At 45.1% G+C, this 14688-nt stretch overlaps 1 protein-coding gene across 16 annotated transcripts in view; it reads right to left on the reverse strand.

Annotated features, from left to right (window-relative positions):
• Window positions 1–14688, reverse strand: part of SMARCA4 (SWI/SNF related, matrix associated, actin dependent regulator of chromatin, subfamily a, member 4) — a 101080-nt gene that overhangs the window by 38104 nt on the left and 48288 nt on the right. For all 16 annotated transcript variants that reach the window (XM_059696772.1, XM_059696773.1, XM_059696771.1 and 13 more), the window contains 7 exons: window positions 13560–13690; window positions 13342–13399; window positions 9500–9621; window positions 9008–9158; window positions 7536–7699; window positions 2273–2339; window positions 1289–1399 (listed from right to left, as the gene is read on the reverse strand). In XM_059696772.1, coding sequence (XP_059552755.1) covers window positions 1289–1399; window positions 2273–2339; window positions 7536–7699; window positions 9008–9158; window positions 9500–9621; window positions 13342–13399; window positions 13560–13690 — 804 coding nt within the window. The remainder of the gene's footprint in view (window positions 1–1288; window positions 1400–2272; window positions 2340–7535; window positions 7700–9007; window positions 9159–9499; window positions 9622–13341; window positions 13400–13559; window positions 13691–14688) is intronic.

Below are 14688 nucleotides of genomic sequence, written 5' to 3' on the forward strand. Positions count from 1 at the left end.
AGCACAGAAAAATCGTCACACAGCACTCCCCTCACTGATCAGAGCAGCCCAATGGGGGGAGAGGTGCATCCACAGGGGACTCAGTGAGGAAATGAGTACATTTTCCAATCAGCAGGCTGTGCCTTTACAGGTAGAGAGGCTCAGGCAGGTTCTGAGTATGAGCTGGGGGCTGGGGCTGTGCTCTAGAACAGTCCGTGGCTACACATCTGATGGATAGGGGTCAGACATTGACTATATCAGTGTGTGGCTGTCCTGAACTTTAGCCTCTTGGGGACACAGGGTGAGTGAGGCCTGAGTGACGCAGAGTATGTCAGCTCTGGCTGGTGTGAGGGCACAACAGCCTTCTCCCACGAGGAAGCTCTGTTGCAGAGTGTTTGCTAATTAAAGCCGCTGCCAGGTCAGCACAGGTAACTTTGTCCTGAGTCAGAGGGTGACCACACAATGTACATCTGCTCTCTGGGCCTCACTCTCCTCATCTGCAGGCTCAGAGATGCCTATTAAGCACCCGATATCATCATTCTGACCAAGTCCCTGAGGTGTGGTAACTTGTAAACATCTCCATCTTGGGTCAAAGACTCTACCCTCTACTTCACTCTATTGAATGGTTAGAGGTGAGACCAGCTGCATCATCTTCAGCTTCGACCCCTCCTCAAACCAGGAAACAAGGGGTGGTGTCTGTTTTATATCACTGTTCTCAGTAATTCAGTATGGCCTAACCAGAGCCACCTTCACAACTACGTCAGCTAAGAAGCCTGTACAGCCCCCACCGAATTTGCCAGCCCAGCAGCCCAAGGGCCTCAGAGAGCATCATGGGCTGGTTTCCCATGGCTATGCTGGGGGAGGCACAGTCACGGGGGGGTGGGGGGTGGGGGACGGCGGCTAAGGTCGTTGGAGACAGGTAAAGACAAGGCTGACTTCTCCATGGCCCTATCAGGACACTGCAGGAAGACAGGTGGGTCAGGAGGCATCTTGTGTGACCAGACTCTTTGGGAAAAGCCCCAGGAGAAGCTAGCACACGTGCTATGTAGGCGATCCCATCTCTGGATCTAACCCCAGGCTAGCCTGGGAAGAGAGAGGCAAACCCAAGGTCACCTTGACAGGGACCTTGCATATACATAGCAGCTATCTTTCTACACATATGCAGGGGAATCAGTGAAAAATTATTTGCAAGGGGCTTTGAGAAGATGTTAGGTGTTCACATTCATAACAATCCTGGATCGGGCTGGATCGCATGCTCCCTGATAGCACTGAGCGCTTAGGGCTGGTGTTTTACATGAGGACACGCTACCTTCGCAAGGATGTGCTTGTCTTTAATGATGTACTCGTACGTTGTTAGCAAGACATTGAACTTGCCACTCCGGAGCTGGGGGACGAAAGCCCGTCTGGCTGCTGGAGAGCCCTGTGAAGAAGAGAAGACATGCACACATCAGCCTCCAGGGGAGAAGAATTAGGTGAGCTGCTGGCTCCTGTTCTCCAACCGCAATGTGCTGAGTGCCAAATGCAGGGGGCGGAGAAAGGCTTGTGGGTTCTCTGGGAGGCCTGCCGTCTGCACCACCATCTGCCTGAGTCCCAGTGGCAAATCAGCTCCCCACCTCTTCCTGGGTCCCCCTCAGGCTTCCAAGCTGAACACCAGGGCGTCCTCCTTAAAACCTCCCACTCGAGCACTGGCCACTGAGATCATTTCCTGACAGAAGCTCCAGCCTATTTGCAATTAGCAAACCTGCCCAGTCCTGCTCCCAGGTCCAAACTCCTGAACCATATGACCAGAACCCCAGAGCTCTTCAGGTTCACATTCTACACAGATTGATTGCCACTGGGTCCTGTAAGCTTTTGCCAGAAATACTTTTAACTCCTCAAACGTATCAAGTTTCCTCCACACATGCTGTCCCTTCTGCCAAGACCCCTCTCCCCAGCATGAGCAGAGCGCTCACAGCACAGGGTGAAAACCTGGTCCCTGGAGCCTAGTGACCAGACATACCCTGGCTCTGCAACTAAGTGGCTGCATGAGGCCCTGTCTGCCTCAGTTTCCCCACCAGGAAAACAAGTACAATTAAGTCCCCACTTCACAAGGTGAACTGATAAGAAATAAACATTACCCCCCAAAACAAGTGACCCCAAACCTGCATTACCATCAAGATCCCAAGTGTATAACATAGGACAATGCGCACATATGCCTCATTATTAATACAAGTTGACTTCCCTATTCACTATCTGTACTCCTTACTCTCCTACCCTGCTCTCACCTATGTCCACTCCACAGGCTGCGACATACCTTGTAGGACACCTTCACCACGGAGGGAGCCCACTTGTCAAATTCGTAAGCCCAGTTTGACAGCGTTCTAACGGAAACAAGGAAGGAACAGTCAGGTTCTAGTTCAGTCAACAATAGCTCACTGTTCATACCAACGTCCACTGGGAAGTGAGGCCAGTGTGGTCGTGGAACTCAGAGCTGGCAGAGTAACTGATGGTCTCCAATGGGGGCAAGTGAGGGAAGGTGCCGTGGGAGGGAGGATCAGGGACACACAAGTGTGGCGGCAGGTACAGGGACAGTGAGAAGCCTGGGTCGGCCTGGATTAGAGTTGGTCGGCCAGAGAAGGCTGAACCCAGAAGTTGGACCTTAGAGACCAGTTCTCTGTCATCACTATGGGTCACAACCATCTGTGGGAATAAGCTATATTCTATAAACCTGTTACCAGGAAAAACGCACAGACTCATGGTGCTTTGTTTCAGGTTCAGAACCATGCTAGATCATGCTATAAAACCTGGGAGTATGGGAGACACCACCTGTATCTTTATGCCACCTCAAAATAAAAATGACAGCCCTAGCCAGTTTTGCTCAGTGGGTAGAGCGTCAGCCTGCGGACTGAAGGGTCCCTGGTTCAATTCCGGTCAAGGGCATGTACCTTGGTTGCGGGCACATCCCTAGTAGGAGGTGTGCAGGAGGCACCTGATCGATGTTTCTCTCTCATTGATGTTTCTAACTCTCTATCCCTCTCCCTTCATCTCTGTAAAAATAAATCAATAAAATATATTTAAAAAATAAATAAAAATGACAGCCACTGAGGGCTCCTGCCCAATAAGGCAAAGAATGAAGATGGAACCCAGCCGGCATAGCTCAGTGATTGAGCGTCAACCTATGAACCAAGAGGTCATGGTTCGATTCCTGGTCAAGGCAAATGACCGGGTTGTGGGCTTGATCCCCAGTGTGGGGTGTGTAGGAGGCAGCCAATCAATACTTCACTCTCATCACTGAGGTTTCTCTCTCTCTCTCTCTCTTTCTCTCTCTCTCTCTCTCTTTCTCCCTCTCCCTTCCTCTCCTGTAAGCAATAAAAATATATTTTTAAAACCAGAGGGAGGCAGGACAAGCAAATGCATGGTAGAGAGTTGCACATCCCAACCAGTGGATGGGACAGCTGAATGCTCAAAGTCTAAAAACATTCTCTGGGGCACAGGTAGCTTCTGGCTCAGAGGAGATGACGTTTGACAGACAAGACTCTTGTCTGAAGATCAACACATGGCAAAACTTCACTGAAGAGAAGGGGGGAAAGAAGCCAACTTAAATAACCTTGGAGAAAGGTGTTTTAACTGGAAATATAAGCCTAGAGATGCAAGGAAGTGGATCTGAACACAATATTCTAGGTCAGCGGTTCTCAACTTGTGGGTCGTGACCCCTTTGGGGATTGAACGACCCTTTCATAGGGGTCGCCTAAGACCATCGGAAAACATATATAATTACATGTTGTTTTTGTAATTAATCACTATGCTTTATGTTCAATTTATAACAATGAAAATACATCCTGCATATCAGATATTTACATTACTATTCATAACAGTAGCAAAATTACAGTTATGAAGCAGCAACGAAAATAATTTTATGATTGGGGGTCACAACATGAACTGTATTAAAGGGTTGCGGCATTAGGAAGGTTGAGAACCACTGCTCTAGGTGGTAAAGTTACACTGTTATCTATGTTATGATGTTAGGTATGTGTATATAAGGCTTAGTACACATATATGTATTTCCTAGTGCTGCCCGCTGAGAGGGCCTAGCTATGGACACCCCAGAAGCAAGAAGCCCTGCTACATCTAGGTCTTGGCTTCCAATTCCATTCTCTAATAAGATAAACCAGGCTGATTCTAGGCCTGGGTGGAAAATGTACATGCTGAGCTTGGAGCACCTTTGGGTGCCAAAAGGCCAAGTGCTCAAAACGCCAGTGATGGGGGCATGTCAAAGGGACAGAGTAGTCAACTGAAAGAGCTCCTCCCTATGGCCATAGCTGGAATAATTTGAGCAACGAAATAAACTAGTACTGGAGTATAGCCCCAAATATAAAATAAATATGCCTGAGTCCATACTGATAGAAATGATTAAATAAATTAACAATTGGGAGAGAAGAAATATTCTGTACAGAAGAATTCCAAATAATTTATGTATTTGTTCCCCCCTCAAGGAGGTGGAGCTTAACTGCCCACCTCTGTGTATGGGACGAGCAGAGTGACCTTCTTACAGAATAAAGCATGGAAGGGAGAAAAAAGAGAAACTTTACAGCAGACACCTCACAAACACTACCTCAGCCAGGTGATCAAGGTCAACATCAATAGTGAAAAGTCATGTTGACAGTAACTACCTTATAGTCGTCTGTCCCATGTAAGCATGAGAAAAATCACCAGACAGATCCAGACTGAGGGAACCCTACAAAACACCTGAGCAGTTCTCCTTAAACCCATCAAGGTCATCAAGAACATGGAAAATGAGCAACGGTCACAGACCAGGGAAGGCTAAGGAGAAGTGATGACTAAAGGTAATCTAGGATCCTGGAATTAGAAACCAGACATTGGGGGAGAACTAGTGAAATACAAATAACGTCTGGAGTTTAGGGAATAGTAGTGTGACAGGGCTGGTTCCTGAGTTGCGTCAAATGTAACACGGCCATGTAAGATGTTATCAGTACCAGAGCAAATTGGGGGAAGGTATCTGGGAGCTCTCTTTAGTATCTTCACATCTTCTTCATATGTCTAAAAGCATTCTGGCCCTGGCCAATTTGGTTCATTGGATAGAGCGTCAGTCTGTGGACTTAAGGGTCCCGGTTTCGATTCCGGTTGGGGGCACATGCCCAGGGTATGGGCCTGATCCCTAATAGAGGGTGTGCAGGAGGCTGCCAATCAATGATTCTCTCTCATCATTGATGTTTCCATCTCTCTCTCCCTCTCCTTCCTCTCTGAAATCAATAAAAATGTTTTAAAATATATATAATAATAATAATATAAATGAATAAATAAAAGCATTCTGAAGTAAACACCAACCACAATACAATGATGATGGGGATGTGTTAAAACTAACTGGAAGGGTCTCCCCAGGCCAAATTTAACGATTTTTGGACAATTTAAGGAACAAAATCAATAATGACAGTGTCCATTCTGGACTTCTGAACCCACTGTGTTGGAAAGAGAAATCCACTATTTGGTACCTCCCACAGTAATAATCGTTTCAAGTGAGACTCAACTGATGGATGCTAAAATTACTGGGAAAGTATGATGACAAATAGGATATTATATGGTTTCTAAGTGCCTTCCCACATGATACTTATGAATTACAAAGGAAAACTCTTAGATTTATGACGGGAGGGGAAAACTGGCAGGCACCACATACCCAAGATCAAAGTTACCCTCACCTGGTGCCTCTTGACATGAGGTCCCAAAAAGAGCATGGCATCCCTCTTGGGGGATTCTTGCCAGAATTTCAGAAATAGGCACATCTCACACAATCTGAGGAACAGCTTGACCAGGATTCAAGTGGTAAGATCATGAAGGACGAAGATGGACTGGCAAACTGTCACAGAGATGTGACAACAAAATGCAAAGTGGGATTCTGGACTAGAAAAAGGTTATAAATGGGGAAATAGACATTTGAATAAGGTCTCTAGATTCATTAACAGTATTAAGTCATTGTTCCCTTCATGGTGTTAACTGACCTGGTGTAAGATTTGGGAGGCCGGGTGTATAGGAATTCTTTACAATATTTTTGCAATTACTATGAGTTTGAAATAATTTTAAAATGAGAAGGTAAAAATAAACAACCCAGGCTGCAGAACAGCACATTGAAGAAAGCTGTGTGCAGATGAAGTTACACCTCGGGGGACCAAACAGAAGGGACTTTTGCCACTGCAGGGCTGGGAGACATTGCACAGGCTAGTGCAGTGGGAAGCCAAGAAGCAAGTTGGGTCTGACCACAAGGGAGGAGGAGGTAAGGCCATCTGCTAGCCTAGGACATCCTCTCACACTGCAAACAGCCCTCTCCATGAAGACTGCCAAGGTAGCCTATTTTATACCACCACGTGGGAGGGAGGGCAGAAAGAAGAAATACATTTCTCCAAGTTAAATTCTTATGGGGTTCTGAGATAACCACCCATGAGTGCGTGACCTTTAAAGGCCTGGCCTTCTTAAAGGCAGGAAGGCATTAGCACTCGGCTTCCCATTCTCCCTTCATCCACTAATCCGATGATGACATGGTCCCCACTTAGTACTGGACTGAAGTTAAGGGGGTTCCCCTCCATCCAGGGCTAGGCCAAGTACATAAGCCTGGCAACATCAGAGCAGACAACACCCCAGGCCTGTAATTGGACTGGTGCCTGACATGTAACTGGAGCTGGGTCGATGAGAGGGGGCCCTGGGACTTTTGCAAACATGCTGGGGGAGTTGAGACATTTTGTGACACAGACTGAGTTGAAAAGAGGGCTGCCCAGAGTGGCTGATGGAATCACGGACCCAGAGGGGTGTCTGCAAGGAGACCAGTGGCGCACACGGATGGTGAGAACCTCCTCAGGATGCTGTCAGGTCCCACTACACCTGAGCATCTGCATCACCAGGGCTGGGATGGGACTGACAGGGCTCCAGGGTGGAAAGTGTTTGCTCAAACGGCTCCACTCTAATCTTCTAACATGAGGATCCTCAGTTCCTGTGACTCACCGCCCTTGTATGGAATTTGCTGGTTGTGGGCTTGAAGAGAACCTTAAGATCCAGTGAGCCCCAATTCAGACAATGAATTAATACAGTCACCTGCCCCTTTCCTATCCTGCCCTTAGGCAGGCTGTTATGGGCTGAGTTATGTCACCCTAATATCCCTATGTTGAAGTCCTCAACCCCAAAACCTCAGAATGTGACTATTTGGAGAAAGGGTTTCTAAAGAGGTAATGAAGTTAAAATAAGGTCATTAGGATGGGCCCTAACCCAATGACTGGTATCCTCATAAGTAGAGGAAATCAGGACAGAGAACACAGGCGGAAGACTATGTGAGGACATAGGGAGAAGAGAGAGGCCTCGGGAGAAACCAACTCTGCTGATGCCCTGTTCTCAGACTTTGTGCCTCCAGGAAAATAACGCCTGATGCTTAAGCCATAAGGCAGTGGTACTTTATTAGGAAAGACCCAGTAAACTCACACACCGCTGTCTGAATGAAGGCTGGGGTGTCACTGAAGCGGGGCAGTGGGGTTACTGGCACTGGACGCTCCTGGACCCCCCGGGGGGGGGGCACTTACGAGAGAGGTACAATGATGAGAAAGGGCCCGTTAATGCGCTTGTGCTCCATGAGGTACGTGATGAGAGCGATGGTCTGGATTGTCTTCCCCAGGCCCATCTCATCGGCCAGGATGCCATTCAGGTTGTTATTGTACAGGGACACCAGCCACTCCAAGCCCTTGATCTGCAAGGAGAGAGACAGCAAACACTGAAGCCCACACTTCAGAGACTCGCGCACAGCCAGGAACAAGTTCAGCCCTAGCCACGAACTGCCCACGGCCACCTTTACTTGGTGTTTTGTTCTCCATCACCCCACTCCTTTTATCCTTAGCCTCATCCTCAGCAATCATTCCTATGAAATGATAGGGTTGCTGTGTTAATAATATATGTACAGTATACAAAATTTATTTTTAAGATGAACATCTGAACTAAAGTTACAAGGTCCGTCTGTCACTGCCTGACACCAAGCCATGTGGCACACTGGGACAAACCTGCCCACAACCATGTGACACTCGATTTGGGAGATCGTTAGGGTTTCAAGAGAACGTGCTGATGAATCCACCAAACGGCCAATGACCACCTAACTAGCATGTCAGGATTAACTGAGAGCTTTCCAAAGCTTGCAAGGTTTCTGCAATATACGAACCATTAAAGAAAAGGCCGTTTTCAAGGGGAATATAATGTTATAAGGAAGTAACTTCTGGCCACTGGAAATGTCACTGGTCACTGGCTTTGCCTCTTTGGAACTCGATACTGGCATGGAGGCTGTGAGAGTTCTTTCAAGGAAAGTTGGAGTATAAGGGCCACAACCAAACAGAAAATCTTTGATTAAATATAAACCAGCTGCCTCTTGAGAGCTTATAAATGAGCTTGGGATATGGGGCCACAGAAAAAGAAATTTCTACTATGGCAGCTGTGATTCTTGTCTGACAAAGAGCTTTAGTGCCAGTGTCACGTCACCTCCACAGAAGGAAAGGCTAAGTTCCAGGCTGCCAGCTCCAGACATTTATGCTATCACGCCCCGATTCCTATACTGCACAGACCATCAGGGAACATGGATGTGTGTCTAAACCTGGGTCCGGTACTGGTCTGACCGCTCCCAAGCTGTAAGTTTGAGAAATCACTGCACCTTTCTGTCCTCGGTTGCACACACCCCTAATCCTGTGAAGTGTGGAGGACAATAGTGCCTATGTCAGAGTTGTTGGGGATTCAGAAGCTAACAGCGTAGAACACACTGCTATCCTGCCCTGCACAGATTAAGCACCCAGCAAATCCTAATATATTGCACCGTTTCATTTCCTCCTGGTGGCTAACCTAACAAATCATGCTTCTACTTTATAGAAAGGGAAACTGAGGCTTAGAGAAAAAGAGTAAGGTACCCAGAGACAAGGAGCAGAATGTGAACTTGAGTCTGCCCAACTTCAGCAGCCTCCCACAAGCTGGGACCTATCTGTCAGGACTGCTAGGTAGGTACAGCCCCCTCCTGCCTCACCTGGTACTGTTTGAGGACGCCGTTGACCATAAGCGCTGACTGCTTATCCACTCTCTCAGTGACAGCATGAGCCACGGCATAATAGGACTGCAGGCCACGAGCAAGGGCCTGGGACACACCGTACTCATCATCAACATCTTGCTTGGCATTCCTGTAAGTGAATAGAATCACTGAGTAAAGACACACATTTCTATTTGTAACAATGTACTTCTGACACAAGACTCTGGAGCAGCCCTTTAAGGACCTGTGACTCAAGCCTTAAGATAAGAAAAGTAATTGGAAAGTCTAAGGACAGGCAAGGGAGCAGCAAATATTAACCCTGGGAAGAGTGGGGAGGCGGGGAGGGAGACTGAACTCCCATGTGTGGTCTCCCAGCGGCTTCCAGCTGGACAGCGGTAAGCACCATCCAGGGAGAGGCTGGGCCGCTAACGTCCTGCCAGGACCCCCGTGACGGAAGCTGGCGGGGCAGGAGCGTGCGCAGGGATGCCTTACTCAATGATGTGCCGAGCGTCCACCTCAGAGACGTCATCACTGTCTGGATCCGGAATCTTCTTCTTCTCCTCCACAGGCAGAGCGGGAGGCTGTGCTGGCTGCGGCTGCTCCTCCTCCTCCTCCTACCAAGAGAAAAGACTGCATCAGCTCAAGACACCCCACAGGGACAGGCACAGGGATGCCAGGGGAGCACACACTTTTAGAAGCAAGCGAAGTTTTACAACTCTCACACCTTCTTCTTATCCCGGAATGTGTCATGCCTCCTCTTTGCATCTCTTTTAATTGCTCGGCATTTTATTTTTAGTTTTCGCAGCAGAGTTCAGACACTTCTTTTTAAGGCTGTCTCAGGCTACCTGGTACGTTTGTTTACTAACAATAGATTCTTCACGTCCCCTGCCCCCATTATACAATGTGTACTACACATTTATTCCTTGTCCAACCTATTCAAGCTGATTTTCACTGTAATCTCTTGGAGCTTCTCAATATAAAACATTTAATAGCCAATTTTCAATATTTGTTGCTCTTGATTTATTTCTAGCTTTATCGATAGGACTAAAATGCCTAAAATATGTCAAATAATACTGGTGATAACAGGCATCCTAATTTAGTAAGAGGTTTTCTATAAACCTGTAAAGTAAGTGTTGTGTTTCATGAAAGTGATTTTTCAGCATTTACTGAGATGATAAAGGGATTTTGCGTGACATATTAATAAAATACACATGAATGTATTTCCTGGTAGTAAATCATCCTTGTATTTCTATATAAGTGACACACAGTCCCAGTAATTATTTTCATGTATAAAGGAACTGCTATAAAACTAAAAAAACAAAAAATCTAATTAATCTGCTAAAAATTCCAATAAAAAAACCTAGTGGGATTTCTTTCGGGGTATGCAAAATGATTTTATAGATCATTCGGAATATTAAACAGGTGATAACAGCCCAAACATTTTTGGACAAAAAAAACATTATTAGTACAGATTTACTCTAACTGATATTACCATATCTGAAATTAATATTGGGGTGAGACTTTTAGCTAAGTCTGAGTAAGGTTGTAGACAAATTCTTCTAAAAGAGACTTCAGCCCGGCCAGTGTGGCTCAGTGGTTGAGCATCAACCTATGAACCAGGAGGTCATGTTTCAATTCCCTGGTCAGGATACATGCCCAGGTTTCAGGCTCGATCCCCATTAGGGAGCATGCAGGAGACAGCCGATCAATGATTCTCTCTCATCATTGGTGTTTCTATCTCTCTCCATCTCCTTTTCTCTCTGAAATTATATGTATATATATATGTATGTATTTTTAAATATGAGAATAAGGAACTATTATAAGTAACCATTTACCAACAAATAACTAAGATGAAATGGGCAAACTCCTAGAAAGATAGAAACTATTAAAACTGACTCAAGCCAAAACCGGTTTGGCTCAGTGGATAGAGCATCGGCCTGCGGACTGAAAGGTCCCAGGTTCGATTCCGGTCAAGGGCATGTACCTGGGTTGCGGGCACATCCCCGGTGGGAGATGTGCAGGAGGCAGCTGATCGATGTTTCTCTCTCATCGATGTTTCTAACTCTCTCTCTCTCTCCCTTCCTCTCTGTAAAAAAAAAAAAAATCAATAAAAATATATTAAAAAGCAAAAACAAAAACTGACTCAAGAAGTAGACAAATCTGAATAAAATCTGATAGCTAATTGAATTAGTAACTAAAAATCTTCTCACAATGAAAAGGCTAGTACCAGATGGCTTAACAGGAGAATTCTATCAAATATTTTAAGATTAATACCATTTTTCTCAAACTCTTCCAGAAAGTAGAGAAGGGAACATTTTCTAACCCCATCTAGAAGGCCAATGTTAACCTAATATCAAAGCTACACAGAGATATCATGAGAAAACTAGACTCAAAAATCCTCAACAAAATATTAGCAACACTACGATATATAGAAAAGATTGCACATCAGGACAAAGCAGAACTTATCCCAGGAATGCAAGTTCGGTTTAATATCCAAAAATTAATTTATATAATAAAGCATACTAGTGGGTAACAGATAAAAAACCAAATCAAGTATAGACAGAAGTATAAAAACTTTCAATAAACTAGGATTAAAAGATAATTTACTCAACCTGATAAAGAGCATGTTCAAAAAACCTACAGCTAACATCAAACAGCAGTGAAAGACGAAATGCATTACCCCTAACATAGGAAAAAAGGCAAGGATGTCTGCTCCTGACACATAGTCAACACTGTACTGGAGAATCTAGCCAGTGCAATAAGGCAAGAAAAAAGAAATTGAAAGCACAATGACAGGAAGCGCTGGAAGTAGTAAAATTGCCATTATTTACAGATGGCATGATCCTGTGTGTGAAAATTCTAAAGAATCCTATATAATAAAAGCCTAATATGCAAATCGACTGAATGGCAGAATGACTGGCCGCTATGACGTGCACTGACCACCACGGGGCAGACACTCAATGCAGGAGCTACCCCCTCGTGGTCAATGTGCTCCCACATGGGAGCACCACTCAGCCAGAAGCCAGGCTCACAACTGGTGAGCACAGTGGAGGTCACAGGAGCCTCCCCCGCTTCCACTGGACATCCCCCAAAGGCTCCCAGACTGCGAGAGGGTGCAGGCCGGGCTGAGGGACCACCCCTCAAGTGCATGAATTTCCTGCACTGGACCTCTAGTCTACAATAACAATAAAACAAAACTATCAGAAATAACAATATCTGTTTAGCAAGTTCATAGGCAACAAGATCAATATTTTAAAATATCACTTGAAAGCCTTTTAAGATCCTCTCACCCCAGCTGAAGGGGGAGTGAAGATCACCCTGCTGGATGCTAAATGTGTGAAAGGAACATTGCCTACAGGGACTGCATCCTAGCTCCCTCTGAGTTATCCTTTCCAAGGAGGCAATTCACAGCAGATAGAGGAGCAGGCTCTTTTTTTTTTTTTTTTTAATTAATTTTAGAGAGGAAGGGAGAGGGATAGAGAGAGAAACATCAGTGATGAGAGAGAACCATCGACAGGCTGCCTCCTGTATGTCCCCCACTGGGGATCAAGCCCGCAACCCAGGCATGTGCCCCTGGCCAGAATCGAACGTGGGACCCTTCAGTCTGCAGGCTAACTCTCCATCCACTGAGCCAAACCGGCTAAGGCAGGAGCAAGCTCTTAATCAGAGCTTTGTCAACCAGGGAAAATCTAGAAGTCACTTTAGCATAAAATAATTAAGTGATTTAAAAAATATGCATAAGCCCAGCTGTGGTGGCTCAGTGCATTGAGCATTATCTCATGGACCAAGAGGTCCCGGGTTCAATTCCCAGTCAGGGCATGCAGGAGGCAGCCAATCAATGATTCTCTCTCATCACTGATGTTTCTATCTCTCTCCCGCTCTCCTTTCCTCTCTGAAATCAATAAAAATATATATTTAAAAAAATATGCATGAAAATGTAACCATTTATAGTATTTCCAATGAAGAGATTATAAGTAAACATGCACATGATTTAATGCTCACAACTTTATAGTGATTATTTGTTTTGTGCAGAAGGCTGTTGAGCATTTGAAAAGCGGCTATTATGACCAAGAATATGAGTTTTAAATTCTACTTAATTTGAATAATTTAAAATTAAAACAGTCATGTGTGGCTACTGTACTGGACAGCACAGCTTTAAAGCACTAACTTTTCATCAGGACTGAGGCCTTGGCCACCCTCTGCCCATCTCTTGTCCCACATGATGCCCAAGCGGAGTGGGAAAGTCACAGCGTGCAGGGGTGACTGATACACAAGGGAGAGAGGTCACCACTACAGAGTACCGAGGGCCTTGACAGAAGGAAATAGACTCTTACCTCCTCCTCTTCTTCTGAGCCACTTTCTTCACTATCAGATCTTGGAGCTACTTCATACCTAGAAAAAATATTAGTGTTTTAATATAAATCTCCCCCAAACCAGCATAATTCATTTACCTTAGCAAATTGGCTTGTTTCCAAATCAAGCAAAATCACCGCCAGCTGCCAGGCAGCTGACTCAGGATCCTGGCTGCATCTGAATTCAAGGCCCAACTCACCCCGGGTTCATCTCAAGCCAGGCCTCCAGCTGCCCTGCTTTGGGGGCATCCGTGCCTGTGAGGATCTTCCCACTCTCCACATGGATCACTTTCACAGGCAGGTCACTCATTTGGCTGGTCTCGTCCAGAGGCTGAAAAGAGACACGTGTGACTTTAGGTTCTGCGGTGACCATACCTCAGATGTTCACTAACCATGGCCAACTGGGAAGTGCCCTGTCAACTCTATAACCAAAAAACTGGCACAACCATGGCTAGTGGTTGTGAAAATGGGTTTCCTATATGTCAATAATTCAGGAAAAAATATAACCCACTGATGACAGCAAGTTTCTTTGCGATAACTGACATACATGCTTTTATTTTCAAATAGGTAATAGAGTCACGTAGTGTAAACTCAAGAGTGTAGAGTATGGATTCTCTCCATCCCCTGTCCCTCAGCAGTTTCTTTCTACATAGATCCCCACCATGCATCATTACAGATCAATTCCATGCATAAGAAACTAGAACTGGTTTCTCCCAATTTTTACACAAATGACTACTATTCACATTCTTCTGGCCCTTGATTATTTTTCCATTTGTAATGTGTTTGTTACTTCATCAAGATCCTCATTTTTGTTGTTGTTAAATAGCTAATTGGAATATTTGAAAAATAAAACAACTAACTTCCTCTTAGCAAAACATATGAAATTCTTTGATTTCTCATTCTGAGATATCAACTTTGGATGAACATTTCCCCCCTCAAATTTCCTGAAGATTTCAGAATAAGGATGAAGTTCTTACTTTAAACCTTTCTTTGCATTGTGAAAATTAATAAACAAAAAATTAGGTCAACTAAATTGGATCCAATTAATCTAAACTAAAACTGGCATCATAAAGGCCTGTAGAGAAGCTCTCATGTCCTACCACTCTAAATCAATTGCCCCCAACAGGAAGTCAATTACAGATCCCAACAGGAAGAGACCTACATTGCACTCCCCAACAGGAAATGCATCTACTGTACTACCACAGCAGGAGGAAGGCTTATCTCTTATACTGCAACACGTCTAGCCAACTGAAACCCAGCTAAACCAATGAGAAGCTGCCATCACCTGAACTCTTTATTCCAATAAATTTTCATTTTTCTTTTGCTGAC

Source organism: Myotis daubentonii, chromosome 5, assembly GCF_963259705.1.
Source record: "Myotis daubentonii chromosome 5, mMyoDau2.1, whole genome shotgun sequence".
Taxonomy (NCBI): Eukaryota; Metazoa; Chordata; class Mammalia; order Chiroptera; family Vespertilionidae; genus Myotis; species Myotis daubentonii.